General features: G+C 34.5%; 1 protein-coding gene across 1 annotated transcript in view; it reads left to right on the top strand.

Annotated features, from left to right (window-relative positions):
- Positions 1 to 14,906, top strand: part of castor2 (cytosolic arginine sensor for mTORC1 subunit 2) — a 35,721-nt gene extending 20,815 nt beyond the window's left edge. The window contains exons 4-9 of the mRNA XM_056458630.1: positions 1,901 to 2,033; positions 5,665 to 5,788; positions 6,552 to 6,662; positions 10,228 to 10,310; positions 13,445 to 13,539; positions 13,658 to 14,906. Of these exons, the coding sequence (XP_056314605.1) occupies positions 1,901 to 2,033; positions 5,665 to 5,788; positions 6,552 to 6,662; positions 10,228 to 10,310; positions 13,445 to 13,539; positions 13,658 to 13,723 (612 nt within the window). The 3' untranslated portion in view covers positions 13,724 to 14,906. The remainder of the gene's footprint in view (positions 1 to 1,900; positions 2,034 to 5,664; positions 5,789 to 6,551; positions 6,663 to 10,227; positions 10,311 to 13,444; positions 13,540 to 13,657) is intronic.
- The last annotated feature ends 22 nt before the right edge of the window (positions 14,907 to 14,928 follow it).

Genomic DNA, 14,928 nt, shown 5'->3' on the forward strand with positions numbered 1-14,928 from the left:
TGTGATGTGTTTGAGTCAACTGGTTTTGGTTAGTGAAGGAAATGGCAGATTCGGAGTCTAAATCAAAGCATTCTACTTGTGCATTGTTTGTGCTACTGATGAAATACTGTTTTTCTAAGTTGTAACATCTGACTGCCTCTGCCAGAAAAAAAATTATTTATTTACTTATTTATGTAAATAGTATATGCCCCATATCTTTATTTTTACTTTATTTAAAATTATGACAGTAAATAGTTTAGGTTGTACCACACCAAATAAATAAATCTAGATATTATACCATACTATAAATATCAGCCCTATTTTCCCCCATGCGCTTCTACAATAATGATCAAGCTAGGAATTAAGAATCAAAAGTCATTTAAATAAAGCAGAAATTTTATTAGTTGCAATTTTTATTTAGTCATAACAGTTTGAATAAGCTACTTGATTAAAACATGTACTTTTTAAACGAAAACTTCAAGTTGAGCCAAAAAGTGACCATTTCAAGTCAGTTTAACAATGCGATCATGCTAAATGAGATATTGGTGCCATGGCATTAAATCAACAATTAGGACAGAAAAATCTCTCTTTTTTTGTACTCTGTTCAGTTTCATCATCATTGCTAGGCATTTGTCATCTCTGCTTCAGATACTACAGTACAACATGACATTTACCATTATTTATTACCTCTGAGTCCTTGGCTAATCAGATTTCCTTTATAGGACTACATTTACTAAATGAAAAGGAACTTGTCAATCTTATGTGTGTGATTTGCAGTGATGGGAATAACGACATTTTAAATAATTTTAGAAAAGTAATTTCTAATGGAATTACTTTTTCAGTAACAAATAATCCAACTAATTACAATTTAACTAATTACTGTTAATGTTAAGCTTTGCTACTAAGGATGCAAATTAGGCTTGCGTCCAAAAGTGGAATATCGCATAAAACATTTATGAATAAATCCAATGAGTGAGAGAGCAAAATTATTCCTTCCTGATAAACTTGCCTCAAAAATCAAAAAGAAAATTTGCTGCAATGGGAGACGCCATTGTGGGCCTTTTAGTCTTGCATAATAAATTATTTGCACCCAAAGGTAAAGACAAAACACAATTTTGAGGCATAGTAGCTTTTTGGGATCACAGATACTCAAGACTAATAGTTCTGAAGCACTTTAATGACAGACTGGCTGAGACATTTTAAAATGAGATTTTACAATGTGGTTGGTCTGCTGATTGTTATTAATGCTGTCCCATTCATGTTGTCCTGACACAAATCAATTAAGTTAACTTAAAGGTTAACCAATTTAAGTGGATTTGTGCATAAAACAATTAAATTGTTCCAAAGAAATCTCAAGAATTGTTTCAGCTCATTTAAAATTGAGTGTAGGAGTGGGACAACCACATAACTTATGATGATTGGCTGATGATTGGAGTCAATTTCCGTCATTCGCCAACCAGAGGCAAAGTTTTCACACAGTCTGGGTTGCTCTAGGTTTGCAAAAAGCAGTTATTTGTTGACTAGTTGTGGTTTGTGCAATACGTATTTAAAATTATAAACCATCTATTATGTTTTTTCTTCCACAATAGTAATATTAATATATTCAATTTGGTAGACGTGTCTCATATTGCTCCACAGAACCATCCAAATAGTATAGTGTACAATGTTTTTAATAATACATAATAATAGTAATATTAATAAGTTTTTAATGTGTACAATTGAAATAGTACATGCATGCATACATACATTTGATATTGAGGCATCCAAGTGTTTTGACACATTTTCTTTTAAAATTGAACACTGTAGTTCCTTTCTCTGGCAATTAGCTACTTCTAATATGATGTAAGTTACTATTTGTAAGACGTAACTGTAACCAATTACTTTAAGTAATGTGACCAACACAGGTGATTTGTGTTTGTAGGTTCGAGAGCGGGATCTGCCCATGGTCATGCACACGCTGTCTTCAGAATTCACTCTGCTGAGGGTCATCAACGGAGAAGCGGTCGCTGCCAACAGCACCGGGGTCACCAATGGTTTCGTCAAGCCTAAACTGGGTAAGCATAATCAGTTCTTTTATTTTAGATTTTAGTATTCACATCATACAAACTGTCATTTTTAAGCCCGAACCTAAAGATACAAAGCAAATGGCATATATTTTGAGCTTACTCCAAATATAAAACAATGTTCGAAATGTGCTGGAATTATCAAGCTCATATTATGGTATGTGCACATACAGTTGATGTCAGAATTATTAGCCCCCCTGAATTATTAGCTCCCCTGTTTTTTTTTCCCCCCCCAATTTCTGTTTGAGGAGAGAAGATTTTTTTTCAACACATTTCTAAACATAATAGTTTAAATAATTTTAATCATTTCTAATAACTGATTTATTTTATCTTTGCCATGATGATAGTACATAATATTTGACTAGATAATTTTCAAGACACTTCTATACAGCCTAAAGTGACATTTAAAGGCTTAACTAGGTTAACTTTAGCTGTGCCCTTTACTGAATAAGCACTGTGCGACGTCCGACAGATCGGACTATATTATGCATTTCTTTTTTTTTTCTTTTTATTCTTTTATAACCTGCTTTAACACATTTTAATCTGTTTAAAATTATTTTATTGTTTGTTTGTTTTTTTATACTTGTCTTTTTTTATTCTTGTTTATGTAAAACACTTTGAATTGCCACTGTGTATGAAATGTGCTATATAAATAAACTTGCCTTGCCTAGGCTGGTTAGAGTAATTAGGCAAGTTATTGTATAGCGATGGTTTGTTCTGAAGACTATCAAAAAAAAAAACTATAGCTAAAAAGGGCTTAATAATTTTGTCCTTAAAATTGGGTCTAAAAAAATTAATGCTTTTATTCTAGCCTAAATAAAACAAGGGGGGCTAATAATTCTGACTTCAACTGTATATGATGGTGTTTTTATTAGTAAAGTAATTGTGCAGAGCTTACTAAATGTTGAAACAACAGCAGGAATTTCTGTCACATACAAATGAAGATCTGCTCCGAGGAAAAATGTTTTCTGATAACATGGTCACAGATGAGAAAAACTATGTTTTTTTTATTTGTTTTTTTATGGTTGCTTATTGTGACATCATTTCTATTTATTTTTGTGTTGGATTGGGTTTCATTGAAATATTAACATAGGACAGACCAATCAAAACTACTCCAGAGTTTGTTGGTAGGGCAGTATTTACACCAGAAAATGATTGAGCCAGAGTTTACTTTCATCAAACCAAACCCACAAAGTGTGAACACACCAATAAAGGAACTCAAAAATACAAATATAGTCATTTACTCACTCATTTTATTCAAAAAAGGCCTTCTTTCTTTTTGCTGGATCATTTTAAGAACATTTTGATATGTTTTTTCCCCATTTGTCCATAAAACATGATTCCGGGTAGGGCTGCTCAAAATATATCGTTTAAGCATCAATATCACAATGAGTTTTTGATGCCTGTGATTTGTATAATGACCTTAAAAGCATTCAGGCATAAGCAAATACAGAAATGCACTGCAAATAGTACAGACCACATCGAAAATGTGTCAGGGACCTGAAAAAGTGTATAGATTGTTTCATTAGATTTGATGAAGATGCACTCCCACTGCAGAATCATCCCAATCGTTCTAACATTATAAATTCAAATAGAGATATCATGTTATCTGGTGAAATTGTATTCATATCGTAATGTATATCATAAAATAACGCAATGATCAATTTTTCCAATATCATGCAACTCTAATTCAGGGGTCGCTAAAACTGCATGGTTACCAACATTCTTCAAAATATCTTCTTACTATAGAGAAAAGTGTGGAGAACAGTAAATGAACAGGAGTAAATGATGACATAATTTTTGTGTGAACTGTCCCTTTAAGCTGGTTAAAAAAAGACGAGTTCAGACTTTGTATACATCACACCATATTTTATTACAGTGACGTAATTATTTATTTATTTTTTTAAACAGAGAAGCACCTGCAGAATGTGTTTATGGTGTGGTTAGGCATCAGCTGTAGCGTGACTCATTTATTAGTGTGCCCTTTAAACATTGCACAGACGTAGACCTCTAATAGTTTCTGTACTTACTGCTATGTTCTGTATTTTATTGTAATTCATCAGTGCAAGTTATTCAAAACACGTTTCTTTTCACAAACTTCCATCAAAATAAGAAGTTGCCCATCAAACTTTTGTTGTTTTAGCATCGTTTAGCTGTTGTAGCTTTTCTAAATCATCTGAATAAGCTTATAATTTTGTAGTTTTCTGTTTGAGTTAATAAGATGCTTATCTAGATAGATAGATAGATAGATAGATAGATAGATAGATAGATAGATAGAATTTAGCCTGCTAATGATACATTTACCCTGATGTATTTAGTCTGATATGCATAGTAAAGTGTTTTCATTTGTTTTTGCGTTTTGTCAATGTTGATATTTAATAACTTCTATTACCCTCAAGGGTTCCCAAACACACAAAATATTGTACAATGCATATCACGCAAGCAGTTGGCAATATCACTCCATATTTTGAGTTGCACAAGCACAGTGTCGTCCACCATTATTGTTTTGGTTGTCAAGTTCTAAATCATACCTGTAGGATGAACATAGATCCACATTAAATCAGAATGCACAGAAACCCACAGAATTTTTTAGCCCATTGTTGAGTCTATCCATCCATCCATCCGTCTATATTCAGTTTTTATTTGAATTTCTGAAATTTTATCAATTAATGTTATTAATTAATGCAAATGTTTGAGTTGTTTTATTTACAATAAATGTTGTTTAGTAGAAATATTGTGTGGAAAAACTTGCTAAATACACTAAACACTGTGTGAGATGTGTTTGTGTGTGTGTGTGTGCACAGAAATAGCAAAGAATGTCAGCAGAATCTGTCTGGCTTTACAAATAACGTGACGATGTATAAACCAAATCACACTTCATCAAATAACGCTATTATTAATGTTGATATTGTTACATTTATCATTTGTTCTTAGAACCCTAACCGTAATCATGTATGTCTTTTAAGCTATTGTTTGTATGATGCAACCTCTAAATAGTTTTAAGTTAACGTAATTAAGGGTAGTAGAACAATAGCCAGCAATGAGCATTAGGTCATGTTGAAATACTGTTATTGCTCTACAATCAGTGCCTTTTAGTTCCATGTAATAACTGTTAGAGGGCAGTAAACTTCAGTTCAGATCAAACTAAATGGGTATTAAACAAAAACCTTTATGATCCTATTGATATTCTTTTCCCATATTATTTCAGTCAGACATGGATTAAAAGTTTGTGAATGCCATGCAGTTGTGTATAATGCATACCATAGGGATTTCCATTGTAGACACCAGAGGCCTTTTCCATAAAATAAGTTGAAGAATCTCTGACATGCAGAGTGAACCAGAGGTTGCTGAAACTTTAATTTCAGCATATTGACGTACTTCCAACTGAAACCCAACATTGAGTAGGGCACAGGGATTTTTTTGAGCCCCATTCACTCATAGCAAATTAACGGTATGAGGGGTGTGGTTAAAAATACTGTGGCTGAAGCCGTCAAACTGACAGAGGAACTTGCACAGATTAAATGTTCATCTAAAAAATAACAATGTGCATTAACAAAAGACATTTATAAATTCTGATTTCAGACTTTTAATGCCTGAATTCTCTTCTTTTTTTCCCCCTTAGTTCCTCGGCCAATCATTCACCCTCTCTCCAGCCCCAGTAACATGTTCTGCGTTACCAGCCTGGACCCCGACACGCTGCCCTCGGTGGCCACGCTACTCATGGATGTCATGTTCTACTCGGGCGGGTAAGAGTTCAGCGCCAGCCCTCACATATGCCAATAACCAAGAGCCATCTGCCAGATCTATTAAAGGAGGATGATAATGATAATAGTACACCCAAGTCGCTGTAGGGAATGCATTACACCACGACAGAAGAGAAACCACTGGAAACAAGATCAATGCTGTGTGTTTCTGGATTCCCACATGTCATGGAACTTATAGAATATCTTGGAATTTTAAGAGATTTGTCAGACATTGAAAGTCTGGGAATTTTCTATTTTAAGTCATGAAATATAAACAGATTTTTAGTTGTCTTTTTAGAGATTACTTCCCATTTATTCAATGTAAATCGCAAATATAATGATATTTAAGATACAACAATGCAGATGCTGCAGAAAGAATCTAAACCTATCAACATTTCTCCAGGCTTCTGCAGAAAAGCAAGCTTCTTTGAGTTGCATTTGCTTGATTTTTGTGTTCAATTCAGGGATCACAGAATCAAAAAAATTCCAGAGGGACTGACCAACAAAAAACAGCTAGCAAAAAACAGCATAGGTCATGGAAATTCAGGTTTTAAGTCAGGGAGTCTGACATTTAGCTTTGAATGGGAACCCTGGTTATGCTTCCTGCTGAACTTGTTTACTGCTCACACAGAGGCATCAGGCCAACTATTAAAGATCATACTCTTCTCCTACTCCTCCCTTTTTCACAATTTCTTGCAAAAGTGTCAGCCGAGTGGAGCTCTAATGAAGCTTGTGTAATAAGAATCCATGCTGTGCTTCATTACAGAGCGAAAGAGGCCGCAGGGCAGAGCGAGGATTCTGGACACATCCGCTTCTTCTCCTTCTCGCTGATCGAGGGCTACATCTCGCTAGTTATGGATGAGCAGACAACCCGGAGGTTAGACCACCCGACCAACACACTATTAACGTCAACATGAAGACACAATTAACCCCATTTACTTTCTCAATACACACCCCTGCTGTTGTTTGTGTGTGCGATTCATCAGCGTATGTTATTACAAAGGGGTAAAGGGTTGTTGTTTTTAATCTCTCATCAAATTATAATAACTAGCTAAATTGCACTAATGGCTTTCCTGTTTGACGTCAACCACGATACTGTTTTCCAACTCATTTCCTCCAGCCACCTGTAACACATTTCAATTAGGGTATATTTAAAACCAGGCTATTTTAGTGTTGAAATTTGCATCACACTCGTTGTGCGTAACGTTGAAAACAAAATATGCCTTGTGCTTTTACGCATTTTGTGTTTTTGAGAAGACGACAGACTCAGTACATTTACATCGACGCCAGTATTATAATTGGTGTACAATTAAAACAGCACTTTGATTTAAGAGTCTACCATGCAAACAACAATTTTAATTACCTTAATCCTACTAAAGTCATAATCGAACTAAACAGAACTGTAATTAGGACATGTGGAGCAGTGGTGTATTCCTAAAAAAATAAGTGGTGTACTATTACCCACCCAATCCATATATCCATATATATATATATATATATATATATATATATATATATATATATATATATATATATATATATATATATATATATATATATATATATATATATATATATATATATACATATATACATACATATATACATACATACATACATACATACATACATACATACATACACACACACACACACACACACACACACACACACACACACACACACACACACACACACACACACACACACACATACACACACTGCACAGCTGTGGTTTGCTGACTAATTAAAAAACGAGTTCAGGAGCGGGATTCTGCCGCTGTTTTTATATCAAATTTAAAGTGGACTGAGGCGATCATTTAGTAGTGTACAGGTAATCGCAAGGTGTTAGGGGGCTGAATGGAAATATAGGAGGGCTTAAGCAACACCCATGCTGTTTTACAATTTTACTTGAACGTTTCAGCGAGACTTCATTCAGCTGATTTATTGTGATCTTCGAAAAACTCAAATACTCAATACACAAAAATTAGGGAAGTCTAATCACCAAAACAAGTGAGTATACCGAGAGTATGATCCTCAGAAATCATAATACCCAAACAGCTCGTGGAAAAAAGTAGGCATACTGAGTATACGTGCGTATAGCAAGGACTATACTACTGATGTGGAGTATGCTGAGTTTCGTCATACAGTTTCTTTCTTTCTGTACAGACATGTAAACCCCAAAATCAAACTATTACCTTTTGTATTACTTTTAGCTACATTTTGTAACTGCAGAGGTGGCCTGTTGCTTGAGAATTTGTATTCGCTGTAATCATAGTGTGAGTAATTAACTACAGTTGAATTTGTTCCAAAATTATGTGAACCTGTAACAAAATTACATGTTAAACGCCGGAGGAACTCCGCTGATGTAATAATGTTAATCGAACTATGTGCTATAACATGTAAAGGGGAACATGAAAGGAACATTTAAAAAGAAACTCATGTAAACACCCTAATCATATTATTGCCTTATGAAAGCAAATAATTAGATTACTGATGTCCATGTAAACATAGTCAGTTGTTAAAATAACCCAATCACACAGATCTTCTAAATACAACTAAAACATTTTTGATCACATTTAGGTAAATCGTCAGGTCAGGGTGTACGCGTATAAACAGGCACTGAGGCGCACTCTAAACTGGCAAGGGAGAAAACTGGACTAGTGGATGACATGAAGGCGAGCAGCCTAATTCATTACATGTTTTGGTGAACTAATTCTTTATATACAACTCTCTTGAGCTCTAAAGGGAAAAAATGCTGAAGAAATTTGCCATTTTAGCAGAGATGCTACTGCCAGTCATTTCTACATTAGTTTTTCAGTTAGGGATTGATATTAGAGTAGCCTAATAAAAATGTTTAGTTGGACACTGCACAGTAGTGTAGTCTACACTATAAATAATAGTATAATTTATTATATTCATTATTATTATTGATATTATTACAATTAAGCTATAAAATTGACAAAATGCAGAACCCTTTTGAATGTTTGCTTTCATTTTGACATGGCTAAGGCGCACTTTAACAGTTGTGAAAAGAAACATCCCATTATGAAGCTGCAGTCTCAAGTTAAGACACTAAATTTTGAAGACTTTTTTTAAGATGATCGCCCTGCGAACTTTACAGTGTTATAAATGAAATGGGTATAATGTGTGATAATCTTAAAGAAATATGTAATACAGGCTATACTGCTATTTGCTCATGCAAAATTAAACACCAAAAAATATATTGTAGGCCCATTTTAACATCTAAATATCAATTTTATTTAGAATTGTAGCTCATGGCCCTAAAAATGAAAATGTAACATGAAAACAAGTTATTGAAATAGGCTTAGTAAATAAATAAATAAAATGACGGGTATGCCTAATAGCTTATGATGGCGTTTTTACAAATGCCAACGAAAAAAAAAAAAAAACACTCATGATAGCCTAACATCTTTATTTTTCCTTTATAATTGTAATAAAAGTTATATAGCGAATTAAATTAATTAATAGTTAATTAAATTGTAATTAATAGTCGAATTGCGTGTAATCCATGCCAAACCAATTTTGACGGTAATAACTGAATTTCTTTCTTTTTTTTTTGAGACTCTGTTTTTCTGGCTACACTAATGCCTTAAAATGTAACTAACACGTTTAGCTACTATTTCATTTTAAATGACTTTAGATTGTAACATTTAACTTTGCTAACACTGATAAATGATTGGTTGGGTCATAGGCTACGTGAAGCGTGATGACTCGATTATGCTGATTTCGCTATATTTATTTACCGGTTATACGAATAGTCTAACTGTGGGTTAGCTTGCATGTGTGGGCATGGTTTGATGTCTTCACCTAAATCTTTATACATTTATATTATTTGAAATAAAACGTAAAGAAATGAGGAGAATATCATTTAAAGCACTTGTTTGGCGCTGAAGCCATGATCCATCTGCGTTTATAAATGGTATCGTTGCAAAACCTTCATTGATAAAATCTGTAAAAGCAAAACTGTGCATATTATTATTATTATTATTATTATTATTATTATTATAAAAAGTTTATTACTGCCTTATGTCAGTAACTTAGGCAGTAATCCAAAGTAATAATAAATAAGTGAACAAATAGCCAAAATGAAAGGAACAAAAGGGACCAAAATCAGTCACCAGGTCTAGTGCCCCTCCTATGGGATTAAAATGCCCCCTCAGTTATGACATCCTGGTTTCAGGGGCCGGACAGAATGTTTAGTTTCAATAAATAAATAAAAAATGTTTATTGAAGATTTGCATGGATTTGGAACAACATTACAGTCAGTAAACCGTGATGGGTTGTGATGAAGATGATGGATTACTTGATTTTATTGATTGTGATTCTTTGTCTGTAGAGGTTTTCATTGGAGTTACATTTTTAAGTCGGTTGTTTTGTTATCAGTACATATGATTGTCATGCTGCTCTTTATTTGTCAGGTTTCCAAACAACGTCCTCTTCACCAGCGCTTCAGGAGAGCTTTGGAAAATGGTCCGCATCGGAGGACAACCACTAGGGTTCGGTGAGTTCAGCCTGAGATGTTAATATGGCAATGAAAATCCCAAGCACTTTCTAGGAAGTAGAGTTCAGGGTTGTTTCTTTAGGTCCAGTAAGGAACTAGAACCCAGAACACATAATCAAAGTGATTAAAAGCTAAACTATGGACCTTTTCTTTTCTTGCAATATTTTCTTTTGTAATCTGTTGAGTTCTGTATATGAATATATGAGAACAATTATGCTGTAAAAAGAACTAAACCATAATCAGGACTAACCAGGGTGGCACTCAAATTTAGTTTTCTGGTATAGCTTGAAGTTGGAGGTGTAGCAGATCATAAGACTCATGGTTTGTAGGCATAGGTGTATAATAGGAGTTCAGTACATGGAAATGACTGGTAGCCTCATATATACACCGTTGTTTTCTTGTTCTCGTGTGCAAAATCCCAGTTAAAAACTGGCCAATTAGAACAAGACACCCACCCTGACGATCCAAATGGGATTATTAATATGCATGCCCCAGACATTGTTTGATTAGCCACATTGTTTCCTTATGAGATAACCGCAAACGTAATTTTCCCCTTATTTTAAGTTTATCTAAGCTTTTATTATCTTTAGCATTTATGTGGGACTCTTATTTTGAAAATTTGACCATGATAATGCATTTTAGAGCTCTTGGGTAACCAACTATCTATCTAATCTCATAACAGTTCATTGTCAGAACCCAGATTCGTTCTGTGTTACTGTATCTTTTTTGTTAAGTTAACGCAGGGGTGTCAAACTGTGCATGGGTTTAGTTCCAACCCTAATTAAACACCTGATCAAAGTAATCAAGCCCTACAGGTTTGTTTGAAACCTAATACAGGTAAGTGTGTTGAAGCAGGGTTGGAACTAAACTGTACAGACACCCCTGGTTTACCGTGTATCTTGTAAAATGAAAGTATGTTTGTAATGAGGCAAAACGCATGCAGATTGTTGAATATAAGAGTTTTTAATGCATCATGTCACTCAGCTCATTTTTCTGGAGTGAAAGTTTGCCAATAAAAGTCATCTGTTTATGCAGAGGGTGATATTAAAGTGATTGTTCACCCAAAAAAATGAAAACCCGGTCATCATTTACTCAACCTTGACTTGTTTTAAACCGGTTTTTAGCATTTGTTTTTCCTGCTATGGATGTCAGTGGTTACAGGCAATCAACTTTTTCAAAACATCGTCTTCTGTGATTTAAAGTGAAAGCTGTTTTAGAACAAGTCAAGCTTGAGCTTATTAATATTCAAAACCGTTCCAAATATGGTCAAAACTGAGCTTTTCTTTCCAGAGATTTTTTTTCAACCTATAAATGAGCATATAAAACTGTTTCTGGAGTGTTTTTGCACTTACCTAACAGGCTTGTAGCCAGCCTGGTGAAAGGGATTGGTTGGTTTATGGTTATTTGCTATTTAATTATGAGATTTAAATTTTCCATTTAGGGATAATAATTATTGCACTATTTTTAGCTGGATTAGCTTGTCGGATGGCCAACAAAACCACAATTTTTGATGCAAGGCAAGTTAATTTATATACACAATGGTAATTCAAAGTGCTTTACATAACCAAAAATAAAAGAGATGAACCAAAACATTTTCTTTAAGATTTATAGTAACAAAAATATATGCTAAAACTTATTTTTAAACTACATTTTTATTACATTAGATTTTAGAAAAAATCGTAGCCTATTGTCATTTATTAGGCAAATAACAAACTGGCAAGAACATTCAACTTCCTTGGGCAGAATTTGGCCATTTGAATAAAGAAACTATTAAAACTAGGGCTGCACAATATATCGTTTCAGCTTTAATATCGCAATGGAATCATTCACAATACACTATACACAATGTTGAGTCTGGATTATAACTGATCATTTCGCAAGTGTTTTTTGAGGCCTGTGACTTTATTAGGGTTTTAAAAGCATTCAAGCATAAGAAATTATACTATTGATAATTTTGACAAATTAATAATTATTAATTTTATTGAATTGCTTATAAAACGAAGACTATGCAGTATTATTTTATTGCAGTATTATTATTATTATTATTATTATTATTATTTGACTCACCGGAAAACAGTAAAATGCAGTAAAAAGTTTTCTTTATTTATTAATTTTATGCAGTCCTATGCAGAATCATAACAAATCAATCTCAAATTATAAGGTCTTTCCAAATAGTTTCAACTAGTGACATTGTATTGTCACAATATATCACAAATTATATCGCAGAATAAAAGAAAAGCGCAATGCTAGTTTTTTTTTTATATCGTGCAGCCCTAATTAAAACATAACAATAATAATAATAATGTAGAGCTTAATATATAGAAAGTAGAGCTTAATGTATAGAATTTCTCTATAATGTAGAGAAAAAAAGTACATTTGAAAATTCATGGATAACAACAACAACAACAACCTAATTAGTGTTCAATAATGGGTCGCTTTTGATGCATCTTTTCATTGGTAATTTACCTTTTTTTCAAGAATAGAGTCCAAGATTTAGAATAAAAGTTCCTTTTTTTCATTTAATGGGCATTTTATGCACTATTTATAGCTGGATTAGCTTGTCAGATGGTCATCATAACCTCAATTTTTAAACTACAACTTATTTTTAAAATACAATTTTATTACATCGTATATCATTAGAAAAAAAATCATGGATCGGTCAGTGAAAGTTAACTTAATTTACATTATATTCTGCGTGGTCTTAAAGCCTTCGATGGGTTATTTCCACAATTTATGATGGCATGGCAGTCAAAATAGGACAAATGAGCTCATGTATGGGGCAGATTTGGAGGTTTGGAACCACCCAAACCCCCCTGGCTACAGGCCTGCCTAAGCCACATACCTACCATATCGATATCAGAGAACAATTTAACATTAGTTATGTTTCCATCCAAAGATGCGAATTAAATTTATGCGCATCACTGAAATATCACATAAAAGACATGCGAATAAAGCAGCGTCACTTCCTGATTAACTGGAGCTGAATATCAACAGTAAAGACGTAATTTACTGATGTAGGAGTAATAGATGGATGAAAACAGCTATTTAATCAATGCACTGACACATTTAGGATATGAACAAAATGAAAGCATGTGCGTTTTAATTCCTAACAAAAGCTGTTTGTTTTCTATCAGATGAATGTGGCATTGTGGCTCAGATATCTGAACCGCTGGCGACCGCTGACATTCCAGCCTATTATATCAGTACCTTCAAGTTTGATCACGCTCTGGTGAGTTTTAGCATTCACATGTGACCGCCGCTGCTGACCCCCTTACAACATCTATCATATATTCTGTGTCATCTAGAGAATGGGATTCTTTTTTCCTAACCATTTTGCGTTTACCCAGGTTCCTGAGGAAAACATCCAGAGCGTGATCGGAGCCTTGAGGACCAATGAGAGCACAGGACAGTGAAAAAACATTCACGTCCCACAAAACATTTAGGTTTCTAATGTCAAAATTTCTTAAAGTGCCAAGAGCTTACCTGAGGACTGCTTCTGGGAGGTGGTAATGGGTGAAGGATTGGAAGGGGGGGTGGGGGGTTGACTCTAGGTTTGCAGTCAGTATTGAGCAACATCACTTCCTGTCCATTTCCTGCAAACAAACGAAAATATCCACAGAGCGTGTGTATCCAGTGTTCTTCTCTTCTTTGTTCTGCTCATCCACTCCTCCTCCTCTGCAGCAGCACATCATTTTATCATGCAGGGCAACAAGGCCTGGACTTGACTAACCGTGATGTATTAGTGGCAGGTGCTCCTCCTAGAGGACGCAGAATGTACTCCAAATGCGTTGTCATCATTTTGTTTGTTTCCCCCTCACCCTTTTCTTTCCCTTGCAGTGCCAAGACATGGAGCATAAACAGACTCCTTGTCTGAAACGGGATGTTTTTCAAGCTGCGATTTGATGGTTCAGGGGTTGTTTTTAAAATGGTTCAGTCATAAGATCAGCCTCTGAATGAAGCTCGTCACGCTCATTTGGAAAGTTTCCCTCCTATTTTTTTGGTTTCGTCTCGCCTCAATCCTATATTCGCATTTTAAAGCCAAGTGGTCATCAATTAGTTGTTTGGCCTTCAAAGTACAATCACCGTTTTCGATATTTTCATTTCTGTTCGCCTCAGACCACGTTGGCTGCGATTGCGCTGAAGATTCAGGTGAGGTGAAACTATCCTACACTTTGTTCAGGTTGTAGTACACAGATCGTGCAGTTTACTGTATCATGTTTTTAAATGCTCATTGTTTAGTTTATTTTCATCACTCATTGCTCTTTTTGAGTATCTGGCGAAGCTGTCTCTTGGATGAAACCGTTGGGGGAATTGAGTTGGTTTGTTGAATGTTAGAGACTGGCGTCAGTTTAGGCCTTCAAGCTCCCCCTCGTCTGCACTTTATTTAAGGTCTATCCTACAGATCTTACTCTTCTGATGTGAATACCGGGGATGAGTATCGTCCTCTTTGAAGGACAGGACGCTTGTTGCTTTTTCCACAGGAATGGGTGTCTTTTTTTTTTTTTTCTGTCAGTGCTGAAGCATATATTTAACAGTGTTAAGAAAGGGGTGATGTATTTGTTCTGACAATTAAAGAGGTGAAATGATTTCTGCTTAGTTTGTGTTTAGGTTTGATTTT

The sequence above is a fragment of the Danio aesculapii genome, chromosome 5 (genome assembly GCF_903798145.1).
Source record: "Danio aesculapii chromosome 5, fDanAes4.1, whole genome shotgun sequence".
NCBI classification, from domain to species: domain Eukaryota; kingdom Metazoa; phylum Chordata; class Actinopteri; order Cypriniformes; family Danionidae; genus Danio; species Danio aesculapii.